Here is a 15,184-nt window from a genome sequence, read left to right as displayed (position 1 = left end):
TCTGCTGTGCATGGGGTCGCTATGAGTCGGTTCCGACTCGATGGCACCTAACAACAACAACAACAAGGGAAAGAGATACTATTTTCCCTATTTTAGAGATAATGGGTTCAAAGAAGTTGAGGGTCTTGCCTCAAGACAACATAACTAGGAAATGTGAAAGAAGATTAGAACCCTACACCAGGGCCTATCCACCACATTACACTAATTCTGGAGTGTAGACTTTGGGCAGTTTCTCTGTCACACCCAAACACTTAACAGATAATGAATGCATACAGCCCTATCAGTTTTAGGAGCATAAACTTTCCTTTCCTTTCAATTTCCTTGTTGCCCTTTCTTTCCATTTTCACAGAATTCAGGAGAGATGATGCTGCCCTATTTTGTCTGTCTAACCTACTACCACCTACTACCACAGAAAGGCTGATGAGCAGGAACAAACCAACATTCTCTAAAACCTCCCAAACAGTGACATTTCTACCAGTATTCCAGGTAAGTGACCACTTTTAGTAGGCACCATCAAAGGACAACAGACTGATGAGATTAAAGCACCAGCAGGAATCTGGGAGGATCAAGGAATCATAAAAGGCCGTTTTAAAATGTGTTTGGCATTTGGTTATCCTCTAAATCATCACAGCAGCCAAGGTTTCTAGGGCACAAATTTAATTCTGCCGCCACTGATCTCCAAAAAGTGTTATTTTAAAATGTAGTCCCACAGTCCCTTATCTAAACATGTTGTATCATATTTGATACAGAATGTGGAACGATTCAAATTTAGGAAAAGAATAGCATATACATAAAATAGCCTATGCCCACAGGTCACATTAAGTTGAATAAATAAAGTTTATACATAACCTCATGTCTGTTCCAGTTAGGTTTTGCACCTTTTAAAAAAGTAGGTCAAGAACTATATTCTGTCCATACACTTATATACCACAAACAGTGCTGGAGTCAGAAATATTTCTCAACATCTTCAAAAAGAAGTCCTAGATAAGTATTCTGGACACAGGGGTCTTTGTTCTTTTTGTATATTTATATGACTCATATAGCACATGTGTTTTAAGTTGCTTTACTGTTAATGTGGCTCTAGTCATTCTGACTATTCCATTCTTACTTTTATCCTCAGTCCAAAGACTTCCGGAGAAGTCTTCCTGCGAAGACCTTCCCTGGGAAAGGTGAGAGAGAGTGAGCTCCATGTCTCAGCTCCTGCTCTCTGATGGCCACACACAATCAATGCAGAGTTGTCCACAGGCTCTAACCAACAATCAGAATCACCCATATACACTTTTCTTTTTCAATCAATTCCCCCTCAACTACTCCATGTTAGCTTTCTCAAGTTTCCCAATTGTAAGGTACCAGCAGTTCATGATGGCCTCATTCTTTCTTAAAATAAATGGCATCATTCATGTCTTAAACTCCCATCTGCAATACTTGTTCAATTCTTTTTTTTTTTTTTTTTTTCAACTGTTGACTTGGTAACCCATCTGATGACCATTTCTTAAGGGTGGCATTGGGATTATGTTTGCCTGGAATATGTTTCCAGGCAGATTTACATTTACATCTTATCTCCACTGAACCACAACTATAACACTAGTAACACAACTCATACCCAAGGATAAGTCAAAAAGTATTGCTACTAGGTCTCTGGGTAATACATTGTTGTTGTTAAGTGCCATAGAGTCAGTTCCAACTCACAGTGACTCTGTATAGGGTTTCTGAGGAGTGGCTGGTAAGCTTGAACCACCAACCCTGCTGTTCAAACCAACCTTGCAGTCCAGCGCATTAAATCCACAGCGCCACACATACAGAGGTTTATTCCAAACAAAAAGTGTTTAAACATGTCTTGGCAATCAGTAGATGGCTGCAGACGAGTTTTCTCAATAATAGTAATATACTTGTCTTAGTCTTATTAGAAAGAGGCCTGGTGCTGCTGTAGGATAAGCATAGGACTAAGGTAGACAGTTCAAGCCCCCAGCCACTCCTTGGGAGAAAGATGAGGCTTTATGCTCCCATAAAGATTACAGCCTCAGCAAGCCTACACAAGGTCTCTGTGAGTTTGAATCAACTTCAACTCAATTAATGACAGTGGTTTGGTGTGGTTCATCTCATTAGAGTGCCTTCCACGAAAAAAAAAAAAAGTCCAATCCAAACAGTGGTTTCCAAGGGAATCTGCTGGGCCAGTTAAATTCAGAGCCAAGAGGTCAGCTTGGAAGGTTATAGGTTTTGGGGATTCCAGAGGATCTTGACAAATTTTCTCGTAGGACACAGAATGATCCAAAAAGTTTTTTTTTAAACTGTAAACTGTATTAGTGAGAAAAAGACCAAGAAAGTTGCACCAAGGAATCGTTTCCATCACAACAGTTCACCTGCTGATTATTGGTGGGTAGAAAGGACTGTTGTACTTAAGAATTTTTTTTTTGGAAACCTTACTTATCTACCCTACAGCCCTGATTGTGCCCCTTCAGACTTTTTTTGTTGTTGTTCCCAAAATTCAAAGAAAATTTAAAAGGAACACAAACTTAATCCCTTGAGGATGCCTAAAACTTGCTGTTTTCACATGGTGTAAACTGAAGAGCGCAGAATTCTTCAGTGAATCATTAAAGCGGGGAGGGGAGGTGGAGAACCTTTTTTTCTGACAAGGGCCATTTGGATATTTATAACATCATCTGTGGGCCATACAAAATTATCAACCTAAAAATTAGCCTGCTATATTTGATCAAACATTTAATCAACTCATCCCTAATGTGATGGCTGGAACTTTGGTTCCCTTGACAAGGCCAGAACAAAGGATTTCTGGGGCCTTGTGCCGCCTGAGGGCTGGATGTTCCCCACTCCTGGGTTAGAAAGATAAGCACTGCCTTCGGAAGTGTACAGATCAAGATGGAGTATATGTCAAAAAACAACAGCTTCACATTTTAATATTTCTTTTTAATAAAGGTGTCTGATTTTGTAGGAATACATTTTGGCTTACACTTATATTTGTGGTAAAAATATTTCTGTATTAACCTCTTTTGTTTACATATGTCATTTATGAGCAGACAAAAAATATGTGAGGAAAGAGAGTATCAAAGTCCAGCTGCAATTCAAGAACAGCTGTTGTTAATGTCAAATTATGTATACACCAGCTGAAGTACTCACTCACTTTGACTGTTACTATAATAAAGCTGAAATGTTTGCCAAAAGTATGTAACACATATGTGAATATGCATCATATAATGACAGGTAAAATACTACATGAAATTAAGTGGACTAGTAACATTCAGCAAGCTTTTGGCTATATGGCAATAACATACTATTTCAAACTGTACCGGTATTTACTATAATAACATAAAGTTGAGATGTGAAGCACTGCACCTATTTGAGCAAATGCTAATGGGCTATAAATGCATTTAATCCATGTGACAATTAGGGAATTATCAACTTCTCTTGCCCCCAAACGTCTATGGAAATTAAAAAAAAAAAAAAAAACAAGGAAAAACCTGAAAGTATGTCACGATATCATCCTTTTTATCTCTTATGTGACACAAGCGATAATAACAGATCCAATCAGATTTAAAACAAAAACAATCCAGGTCAGAGTGAGAACTAAGTATGGCTGAAATAATCATTCTCACAAATATGGTCCTATACACTTTTCTTCACCTTCCACTCCTCCATGAAGGAAGTAATACTTATTTAAATTTTGTTGTTTTGAGAAAATACATAGCAAAACATGCACCAATTCAACAATTTTGAAATGTATAATTTAGTGACACTGATTCCATTATTCAAATTAAGCAGCTATTCTCAGCTTCCTTTTCTGAGTTGTTCCTCCCCCATTAACATAAATTCACGCCCCCCCCCAAGGTTCCTATTTCGTTTTTTGTACTGCTGTTGTCAATTTCATCTCATATAGATAATGGAAAATGAAAAATGCTCAAGTACTTAAAAAGGTACAATGCTCAAAGCTGATCTTTTTAAATAGGATAAGCACTGCACTGCTAACTTCAAGGCTGGTGGTTCAAACCTACCAGCTGCTTCTCAGAAACCCTATACAAGGTCGTTATGACTCAGAACTAACTTGTTGGCACTTAACAGCACTGTTTGGTTTTAAGATGAATTCAGGGGATATTTTTGGCTTAAGGTTTAAAGGTTCTCTCAAGGCAATAGTTTCAGGGGTTCACACACCCTCCGTGGCTCAAGAAAATCGAGTCCTGAGAATTTGAAATTCTTTTTTGCATGTCCCTCCCTTTCATTAGGATCCCTCAATGGAATCTCTGATGAAAATGCTTAGTGTGGTAGCCAGGCCCAATTTTCAGGTCTGGTCTCATGGCAAAGGAGGCAGTTGCTCATGGAGGCAATTAAGCACACATTCCATATCCTTCTATTTCTGACGTTCCTTTATCGTCTATTGCTCCGGATGAACAGAGATCAATTGTTGTACCTTGGATGGCTGTTTACAAGCTGTTAAAACCTCAGACACAATGAACTACAAGGTAGAACGGAAGCACTACCCATGCTATTACGTGTAAAAATGTGGCACCAAGCATCCTCCCACAGAACTCTCCACTTCTCATCTGGCTTCAGTAATCAATTGCCAAGGGCCACACAGAACTCAGACATCATGCTTAGTTACAGGGCTTCTTAGGGAAGTGGCAGTGCAGGATCACCAAATGCTCACAGCACTTTTTCCAATTGGGACAGCCTCTCCTTCAGTCATGCCCACAGACAGGCCTCTCTCTCTGCCCTGCCAATGTTACAAAGCTCTCTTAGGGCTGCAGGCAAATACCCAGAGGACACACCACATCATCACAAGCCTCAGTCTGAAGGCACTTGACTACAGCTCAGTGGGTCAACAAATTTAGCTCCCCCAATTAAGAGCCTGGAGGCATCTCACTCTGCATACAAGTCTCCTGCTGCATGGGCTGGAAAGCCCACTGCACTGTCTCCTCTAACTCTTGGTTCTGCTGCTTCTCTGCTATTTCTCTGGTGTCACGGTGTTCTGTTCTGAGGTCAAGGAGGTTCAATGCTGGTGATCTCGGGGTCAAAAAGCCATGCTCCATTCCTGGCTCTTCTTTGACGTTAATGAGATCCCCACTCTTGCATCTGAGATGGCTCATTTTATACCCATAAAACTAGTTTCTAGTTTTCACAATGACAATTAACTCTGTTAACATCCACAGCTGAATCATGCCATCCTTTTGGTATCTTCCCCCATCTTCTCTTATCCAAACCCATGAGGAAAAAGTAGTTTGGTGGGAGTTACAAAGACTATGGCCAGACAGGACATTACACCGCATTAGGCAAATGAACTGGGATGTTCCATGAAATCATGATCCTAAACTTCCAAACTAAGGAACCAAATCCCATGAAGAATTTGGTTATACATGAGCAGCCTCAGTAGCTACTCCTTTTGTGGTTTTGGCTTTTCTTTTTTTTTTTTTTTCTTGTTATATCATACAACTTCTGCCAAGTTAGCTTTTCATAGGTATATAACTTAATGACAGCAATTTAAAACATCAATTGTACAACCTACCCTTAATCAATGTGATTTTCCATCACTATTAATCCTTTCTCTTTGCCCTTCTTTCTGTTCCTGGTAACTAATTGACGTTGGTCTATTTATATTTGCCTTGCCTTTTCATGTAAATGAGTCACACAATATCTATTCTTTTATGCTTTGTTTATCTCACTCACAGAGTATCTTCAACAATATTCATATTGCTGTTGTTGTTAAGTTCCATCCTGTCATTTCTGACCCATAGTAACCCTGCAGAGGGTTTCCAAGGAGCAACTGGTGAATTTGAACCACCAACCTTGCAGTTCAAACCGACTTTGCAGTCTAGTGCACGAACCCATTGCACCTCGTGTAGCATGTATTAAAACATCATTTCTCCTACTGGCTGAGTAGTATTCCATTGTAGGTTTGCACCATATTTATGTTTATCCATTCATCTGTTGATTATTTCGGTTGTTTCCTTTTGGCTATTGTGCATAGTGCTGTAATGAACTGGTGTACACATCGCTCTTTGAGTCTCTGCTTTCAAGTCTTTTGCGTATATACATAGGACTGGAATTTCTGTGGCACTGTAGGAAAAGCACTCGACCACAAGGTTGGTTGTTCAAACTCACAAGCTGCACCTTGGAAATCCTATACAGGGTTACTAAGAGTTGGAACCAATTCGTCAGCACTTAACAGCAGCAACATAGTTCTAATTTTAGTTTTTTCAGGACCTACCACATTGTTTTCCACAGAGCTGTATTATTTTGCAGCCCCACTAGCAATGGATGTTGTTGTTGTTGTTAAGTGCCGTTGAGTCGGTTCTGACCCGTAGCAACCCTGTATAGGGTTTCTGAGGAGCTGTTGGTGAGCTTAAACCGCTGACCTTGCAGTTCAAATGGTTTTGCAGTCTGGCGTATTAACCCACAGCGCCACACCAGGGGGTCCCAATTTCCCCACATTCTCACCATTTGTTATTTGTTGTTGTTTTTCCATCTTAACACTCTTAGTGGGAGTAACATGGTACCTTACACTGTAGTTTTGATTTGCATCTCACTCTGATTTTAATTTGCATCTCTCTGACAGCTAGAGATGCTGAACATCTTTTCATAGGTTTGGTGACCTACAAAATGTCTATTTAAGTCCTCTGTCCATTTTATAACCAAGTTATTTGTGTTTTTGTTTGTTAAATTGTCAAAGTTTTATATATCTTTTGGTTTATTAGGTTTTTATCAGATTTTTGGTTCCTCAAGATACTCTCCAAGTCAGTAGCTTATCTTTTCATTTTTTTTGCACTGCAGGTTAATGCACATGACTGCAAGGTGGGTTCGAACCACAAGACCAGTTGTTCAAAGCTCACCAGTCACCCTGGAAACCCTATGCTGGATCGCTATGAATCAAGACTGATTCGATGGCACTTAACAGTAACAACAATGAACAAAAGTTTAGAATTTTATTAATTCCCATATATATATTTTGTCTTTTGCTGTTTGTGCTTTTGTTATTATGTTAGATAATCCATTGTTGGAAGCTACAACTGACAATGTTGTCCCCATTCACATACTTTACCTAGGGCATGTGACTGAAACGAGGAGGGATACACCGATGTTTTTGAAGTAGAGCACTGCCAGACTTTCATTTAGATTGTCAGTACTCCGAGACAAGAGGAGGTGGGGACTGGGCATGCAACTGGAGGAAATAAAGGAAAGTGATCCACGAAGTTCATCAGATTTTAAGTCTTGAACTTCATCACATTATGTAGCTGACACTATTTTATACAGGAGGGCGCCCAGGTGGCGCTGTATGGAAAGAACTGGAATGCTCATCACAAAGCTGGTGGTTAGAGGCCAACAGCTGCTGAGGTTTTCTGCTCCCGGAAAGATTACAGTCTCTGAAACCCTAACTCAATGGCACTTAACAACAATGTAATTTTGTGGATTAACTCTTTCCCTAAAACATTAAGCACAAAAATGAGACCAATCAAGGAAATCACTATATGACCTAGGTATTTGTTATTGAGGGATTACTGTCATTTTTAATGAGCATAAAAAGGACACATAATGATTAGCAATTAAATATCTTATGTATTTAGAGAAGTATGCTGAAGCATCTGAGAGTAAAGATTAACATGATGTTTGGGATTTTCCTAAAAATACTTGAGCAAATAAAAAGGATAGAAAATGGGGTAGATGAGGCAAAAGTGGCACAAATCTGGCAGTTGTTTAATCACTATGCTGCATATATGAGGGTTCATTATACTATACTAGTTTTGTCTCTAAATATGCATTTCAAAATATACATGAAATTTTTCATAATAATCAATTCATGAGACAATGGGATTGGAAGATAATGGAACTGTTCCAGGAACATTTTGAATGTCCTCATATTTAACACTGGATGACAGAACAGTACAGATTTGTATTTTTTTCCCCTTTTGTACTTTTCTTAGTATTTTCTAAATTCTCTAGAATACACATGTATTGCTTTAAAGTAAAATAAACCTACTATAATACTAGTCAGGTTGCAGAACTGTTTGTAAACCATAATACTAAAGTTGAGTTTGAAAGAAAATACTGTAAAATGCTACCAGTGAGTTCAAGAACTTCATGAGGAACCTGTACATAGACCAAGAGGCAGTTGTTCAAACAAAACAAGAGGTACTGAATGGTTTAAAAGCAGGAAAGCTGTGTGCCGGCATGGTAGTCTTTCACCATACTTATTCATTATGTACGCTGAGCAAATAATCTGAGAAACTGGATTTTATGAAGAAGAACATGGCATCAGGATTGGAAGAAGACTCATTAACAACTTGCAATATGCAGATGATACAACCTTGCTTGCTGAAAGTCAAGAAGACTTAAAATACTGATGAAAATCACATAGTACAGCCTATAGTTTGGATTGCACACCAGTGTAAAGAAAACAAAAATTTTCACCACTGACCAATAGATAATAACATCACAGTATGTGAAGAAAATATTAAAGTTGCCAAAGACTTTATTTGGCTTGGAAGCAGCAGTCAAGAAATGAAAAATTAGGCAAATCTTCTGCACAAGACCTCTTTAAAGTGTTCAAGAGCAAAGATGTCAGTTTGAGGACTCAGGTGCACCTGACGTAAGTCATGGTATTTTCAATAACCTCATATGTATGTGAAAGTTGGACAGTGACTAAGGAAAACCGTACAAGAATTGATGCATCTGAGTTATGGTGTTGGAGAAGAATATTTAGAAGTACCATGGACTGCCAAAACAATAAACAAATCTGTGTCACAAGTACAACCAGATGCTCCTTAGAAGCCAGGATGGCCAGACTACATCTCTCATACTTTGGACATACTGTCAGGAGGGACCGACCAGTCCCTAGGAGAAGGAGGGTCAGTGGAGGGTCAGCGAAAAAGAGGAAGACCCCCAATGAGATGGATTGCCACAGTGGCAGCAGCAGCAATGGGCTCAGTAGAACAACAATCGTGAGGATGACAGAGGACCGGGCACAATGTTTATGCTGTACTTGGCTCCAATCTAATCATTCTGGATTTTAATTTAAATGAAAAATCACAAACGTAGACTAGTTCTACCAATGCCAGTAAAGAGGTCATAAAAGATTGGTAAACATTATCTACATACTCAAATTATGTTGTTGCTGTTGTCAAGTGCCATCAAGTTGATTCAGACCCATAACGACCCTGTATAGGGTTTCCAAGGAGCAGCTGTTGAGCTTGAACTGCCGACTTTGTATTCTGGTGCATTAACCCCTAGCGCCACACCATACTCAAATTATAGGAAGTCTTAATTTGCTAATTATATTATATAAGGTCAAGGCTTTGACTTTCTGTAAGAGTTGACTGAGACAATCTTAAAATTCCAAGAAGAAATATAAGGCTCTATGATGTGACACGGTAGGAAAATCACTGGACTGAGAACCACAAGGTTAATGGCTCAAACCCACCAGCCATTCCTCAGAAACCCTACACAGGGTCGCAGAGTCTGAACCAACTCACAGAATTTAACAACAAGGATATTATACGGTAAAAGAGGCCTGAGTAGCCCAGAGAAGTGAATGAATCCACAATTAGTAAGCGTCATAGTATCACAAAAGCTCTCCATTCAGAAGGATTCATGTGGAAGTCTCACAGCTTAGTAAGTCCTGTTCTAAGTACAATGCAAGGCTAGCCACTACCTTCTCAGATCTAAAAGGGGCTACACCTTGAAGATACTCCAATTGTTTTCAAAATGTTTTTAATCTTCAAACCCTTGGAAATGAAACCTTATATAAAGATCAAATACATCAAACGGGTAACAACAGAATTGTTCTTTATTAGTGGGAAGCAGGAGTTGGAGACCTACCTGTTTGGTATCCATTCCCCACCCCACAAAAGACAGCTTCTCCAGTAATGGAACCTCTAGGACTCTGGGGTAAATCAGGGAAATCTGTGACGCTAGAGAAAGATGCAAAGAAGGACACATAACAAACTCGCTGTCATTGAGTTGATTCTGACTCAGAGTGGTTCTATGAGGAAGAGGCGAGCTACCCAGAGGGTTTCAAAAGCTGAAATTTCTAAGGAAGCAGATTGCCACATCTTTCTCCCCTGCAGCAGCTAGTGGTTTGACACCTACATTCTTTCAGTTCACAGCTGAACACGTTAACATCTTTACCACCAGTAGTCTGAAAAAAGGATATAGTAAATCAATATTGTTTGGTTTTGGAGGGAGTGGAGCAAGAGGGAAGAAGGGAACCAGAATGGAAGTAAAAATAAACAGTCATGTTGTTGTTATGTATCTTAGAGTCATTTCTGACTCATAGCGAACCTATACAGGGTTTCTGAGGTTGTATATCTTTATGGGAGCAGAAAGCCTCATCTTTCTCCCGCGGAACAACTGGTAGGTTCGAACTGCTGACCCTGAGGTTAGCAGGCCGATTCATAACCAGTATGCTACCAGAGCTCCTTAGCATGGTGAAAATATAAAATTATTATCTATAATATTATTGTTGTTAAGTGCCGTTGAGTCAGTTCCAACTTATAGCGACCCTGTATAGGGTTTCCAAGGAACGACTGGTGGGTTTGAATCACCGACATTTTGGTTAGCTATCCAATGCTTATCTTTCAGTGCCACAAATATATAAAAGAAAATATGTGCATATAACCAAGAACTAGGTGATAATGTAAGAAGTAAAAAAAAATTGATTAGATGAGGTTATAGGCAATTTCTATACTATACTTTTGTTTTGATCTGATTTGTGCAATAAAGTAATGTTAAAAAGGAAAAACATTACTAGTCAAACCACAGTCTACACATTGAAGAAATGAAGTTCAGATCTGACAAGAAGCACAAACACTTAAAGGCCTGGAGTGCATTACACAGTTGACCTATTAGTAAAGAGTTTTAGTTGTTGTTGTGCCTTATAAGTAATAGATTATAAAAACCACAGCTCTCATCTCTACCCAGAAAGCTACTTTTGAGTTATTGTGCCTTCTCAAAAGGACTAACTAATATGCTTCAGAAGAAAAAGCACTGAGTCAATTCAGAAAACATTTATTGACTAGCTAGCTATAAATGCAAAGTCCTGTTCACAATACTATGTGACTATGAACACTGAAAGTGCCATGGGCTGCCAAAAGAATCAAAAGATCTGTGTTGGAAGTACAGCCAGAATGCTCCTTAGAGACCAAGATGACCAAACTTCGCCTCTCATACTTTGGACATATTGTCAGGAGGGACCAGTCGCTGGAGAAGGATATCATGTTTGGTAAGGTGGAGGGTCAGAGAAAAAGAGGAAGAGATGGATTGGCCAAGTGGCAGCATCAATGGGCTCAAGCGTGGTAACAATAGTGAGGTTGGTCCAGGATTGGTACCAACTTGATGGCAGCTAACAACAACAACAAACTTCCTTAATGAACCCCATTATTGTGTCTGACCCCATGAGTATGGTTTCTGACTTCTGTGTGGCCACTGCAGTGAATTCTCAAACCCAGCTGTGAGTGCTCTGGGAGGAATGGTTTGGTATCATTTTTCTTACAGTGACAAACACAGGCAATGAGACAAGAACTGCTCTTCATTGTACAAGGAAGACAGACATACTTCTTTTTACAACAGTACTGTTGATGTTGTTGATGATAAGTGCCACTGACCTGGCTCCAACAGATAGTGATGCTCTGCACTACAGAATGAAGCACTGCCCAGTCCTGTGCCATCCTCACAATTGTTATGTTTGAGCCTCTGTGTCAATCCATGTCATTGAGGGTCTTCCTCTTTTTCTCTGACCCTCTACTTTACCAAGCATGAGTAGAATAGAATAGCATGAAGAACTAACCCCAACTTAAAACGATGATGAAAAGGTCATGGATGGAACAGTATGTGTGTGGTGGACCTTAAAGAATAAGTGTAAGTTCACCAAATAGCAGATGACCTTCCAAGGTGACCCAGTCAGAAAGAGGCAATGGCCAGAATAAGCATGAGCAAAGGTAAGAAAGGCGTATGTAATGTTCAGGGAAAGATTGTGTGGTATGGCTGAAATGTATGAGATACTAGGAGCAGGGATAAGTACAGAGGTAAGATTGTAAACATAGACTAGGGTCAGGTCAAAGTAGAGTCCTGATGGTGTAATGGTTAAGTGTTCAGCTGTTGGCAGAAAAGTCGGTGGTTCAAACCCACCCTGATGCTTTGTGGAAGAAAACACCTGGTGATGTGCCTCTGTGAAGATTATAGCCTAGAATAACTTTGTGCGGGCAGTTCTACTCTGTGATATGGGGTCACTTTGAGTAAGCATTGACTTGATACACCAAACAGCACCCCCAAAATGAAACATTTAATTTTGTGCTTAAAGAAGAGAAACCTAGTAGAATTATAGAAACTAGGGAGAAAGGTACTAGAAGCAATTTAAGGCTTGAATGATTAGAGCCTTGAATTGGGCACCAGAAACGAGAAAACAATCAATGGGAGATAGTGCAGAGGTCTCGGCTACACAATCTGAAACACATAGGTTTAGGTGGTACAAGCATCGAAATCATTTCGTGATCCATCTAACTTTAGCAATTGTAATGTATCTCCTAAAAAACCTTAGCACAAATGTGCACATGCTTTGTACCTTCACTTTCCCAGGCCTGGAGCTGATCTTGATCCCTGGTAGCACTGCCCAACACTTCTCGAGGTACAGGTTCCATTCGTGCATCCACTTTCTCTTGATGGGAAGACTGGCTGAACCCTTCCATAGCCTTTTGAAAAAAGAAGTTCAGCTCCTCAAAGTTCATGGCCTGGAGCTCCCCATAAAGTTCCATCTGTTGGGCTTCTCCCAGCTCATTCCAAAACTGTAGCAGGTGAGGTTGCCCAGCTTTGGACAACTTGCACGTGAGGTCATTAATGTTCATAGTGCTCAGGTAGCCACACTCTGTGAAAGTCGGGGTGAACTCCTACACCTGTAAACCTAAGAAAAGATACAAGGAATTAATAACAGGTCAAAATCCAGCCTCCAAACTTAAGGTGTTTCCTCCTATAAACGAACATATTTTAAAACATGATGTTAGGGAAATTAACTGCTGCCTTTGAATCACTCAATATTTGTAACATATCAAATGTGTATGACAAGAATTAGTATCATATGGCAGGCACTGCACTAAATACTTTAAATACTTTAGCTCATTTAATTGTCAGCAATTCTAAAATAGGTGCTGTTACTAGTATCATGTTACAATTGAGGAGACAGAGCCACAGAGAAGTTAAGCAACCTCCCCAGCTGGGGGAACTGGGATATAAATCCAGGCAGTTGGATTCCAGGGCTCACACTCTTTTAAGTCCTCTGCCTACTGCGCTATCACTGGAAGGCTATTTGACTGCTATTTCAACTGCTCTCCTTTTATCTCTACTGTTATAAATAACCGTGTTGTATAGCGTAGTGGTTACGAATCAGGCTGCTAACCCCAAGGTTGGCAGTTCAAAACTACCAGCTGTTCTGCGGGAGAAAGATGAGCCTTTCTGCTCCCGTAAAGATTTACAGTCTCAGAAACCCTGCGGAGGGTCACTATGAGTCGGAACCGACTCCATGGTACTCAACAACAAGAACATTCAGAATAAAGCAATATAGGACTTAGAATCAAGAAAATAACATATCATCTCAGTAGCTGCTTCTGTACAGAAGCAATTCAATATGTCTATCATCTCTAATAACTTCTACCCTGGTTAAAAAGAAATACATTTCACATCTAACCATTAGCGAGTAGGGCAATGCTTCTTAAGCGCATTTCATGGTAATGTCATCTCCAATTGTACAGTGCTAAGGAAAGCAAGTGAGGAGAAGTACTCAATCTCTTTGCATAGTACAGATAAATGCAGAAGACAAGTGTTGTCTAAAAGAGGCCACAAAGGAAGCATGATCTAGGAGGGCCATTTCTAAGAGGAGTATATAATGTAGGTAAAACCGTGGGTGGGTAGATTACATAGTTAAGAGTAGGAAATAAGCAGAGCACAGGTGGCAACGAGGAGAAAGCAGGTGTGAGGTACTGAAGAGAAAGAAAGTTAAGATTCTTTGAAGAATGGTGAGAAACACAGTAGTGACAGACTAGACCACTGTCTTGGATAACTATGCAGAGGGACTTAAAACTGCTTCCGCAAATATTTACAGCCTCAGAAAGCGTTTAGAGGGCCACTATGAGTCAGAACCTACTCAACAGCACTTAAGAACAACAGTGTAAGTAACAGGTAGCCAACAGTGGCTTACAAAACTGGGCAGTGTCACCATGCTTTAGGAACCTAAGAGTGATGTAGGACAGACTCTATGAAGGGACACCTAGAAGCAAAAACAAAAGACAACTGCAAGTACGCAGCAAGAAGGGTCTGAACCAGGTTAGTCGCAGAGGGAATAAGAGTGACAGCAGTGAATTTGACGGTCACTGCAAAGAATCCCCACTGTATTATCACTTCCTGGATATAAAGGACAGAGGAAAGCAAGTACCAAGCAAATACAGTCAGCTTGTCTTCTCCCACCATAAGAATAACAAAAGACAAGATGTATGGTAGTCCAGGGCACCATTCTGGGGTTTGTCTGAGTTATTTAACTTCCATCTGCATCAGCTTCCTCACCTGTAAAATTGGGATAATAATAAAACCTTTGTCATCAGGTTCATTAGAGATCAAACACTAGGAGCTCTGGTAGCGTAGTGGTTACAAATTGGGCTGCGAACCGGAAGGTCAGCAGTTCGAAACTACCAGCTGCTCTGCAGGAGAAAGATGAGGCGATCTGCTCCCGTAAAGATTTACAGCCTCGGAAACCCTATTCAGGGTCGCTATGGGTCGAAACCGACTCGACGGCACTTAACAACAACAACAACGACAGTTACAAACTCAGGTCAAGAGACCCTCCACCTGTGTGTCTGTCCCCTGTGTGTGCTTATTACATATCACTTACAATCTGGCAGTACAATTCTAAATGCCTTATAGATACTATTTCATTCTCAAAACAACTCTGAGGGACTATTATTGGGATCATTTTCTGAAGGAAGGAATGAAGGAAGCTACAGTGATAACTTGCTCAAGGACCCACAACTAACAAAGTGAAAGAACTTAGGATTCAGACTGTCTTGAGTCCTAAATTCATGCTTTCAACTGTTATGTTACATGCCCTCTCATGAGAAACAGAACTTTCTATACCTCTGTGAGTGTGTGTGTGTGTTACAGTGTGGTGGCGGGGGTGGGGGTAAACAGAGAAAAGGAAGGAGGGAGA

The 15,184-nt window shown here is 40.1% G+C and overlaps 1 protein-coding gene across 1 annotated transcript in view; it reads right to left on the bottom strand.

Annotated features, from left to right (window-relative positions):
* The window catches only part of UAP1 (UDP-N-acteylglucosamine pyrophosphorylase 1), a 41,835-nt gene extending 28,941 nt beyond the window's left edge, over positions 1-12,894 (bottom strand). The window contains exon 1 of the mRNA XM_006873425.1: positions 12,557-12,894. Coding sequence (XP_006873487.1) covers positions 12,557-12,836 — 280 coding nt within the window. The 5' untranslated portion in view covers positions 12,837-12,894. The remainder of the gene's footprint in view (positions 1-12,556) is intronic.
* Positions 12,895-15,184: the final 2,290 nt, after the last annotated feature.

This window comes from Chrysochloris asiatica, unplaced genomic scaffold (assembly GCF_000296735.1).
Source record: "Chrysochloris asiatica unplaced genomic scaffold, ChrAsi1.0 scaffold00241, whole genome shotgun sequence".
NCBI lineage: Eukaryota > Metazoa > Chordata > Mammalia > Afrosoricida > Chrysochloridae > Chrysochloris > Chrysochloris asiatica.
This window is presented reverse-complemented; position numbering and strand designations above follow the sequence as displayed.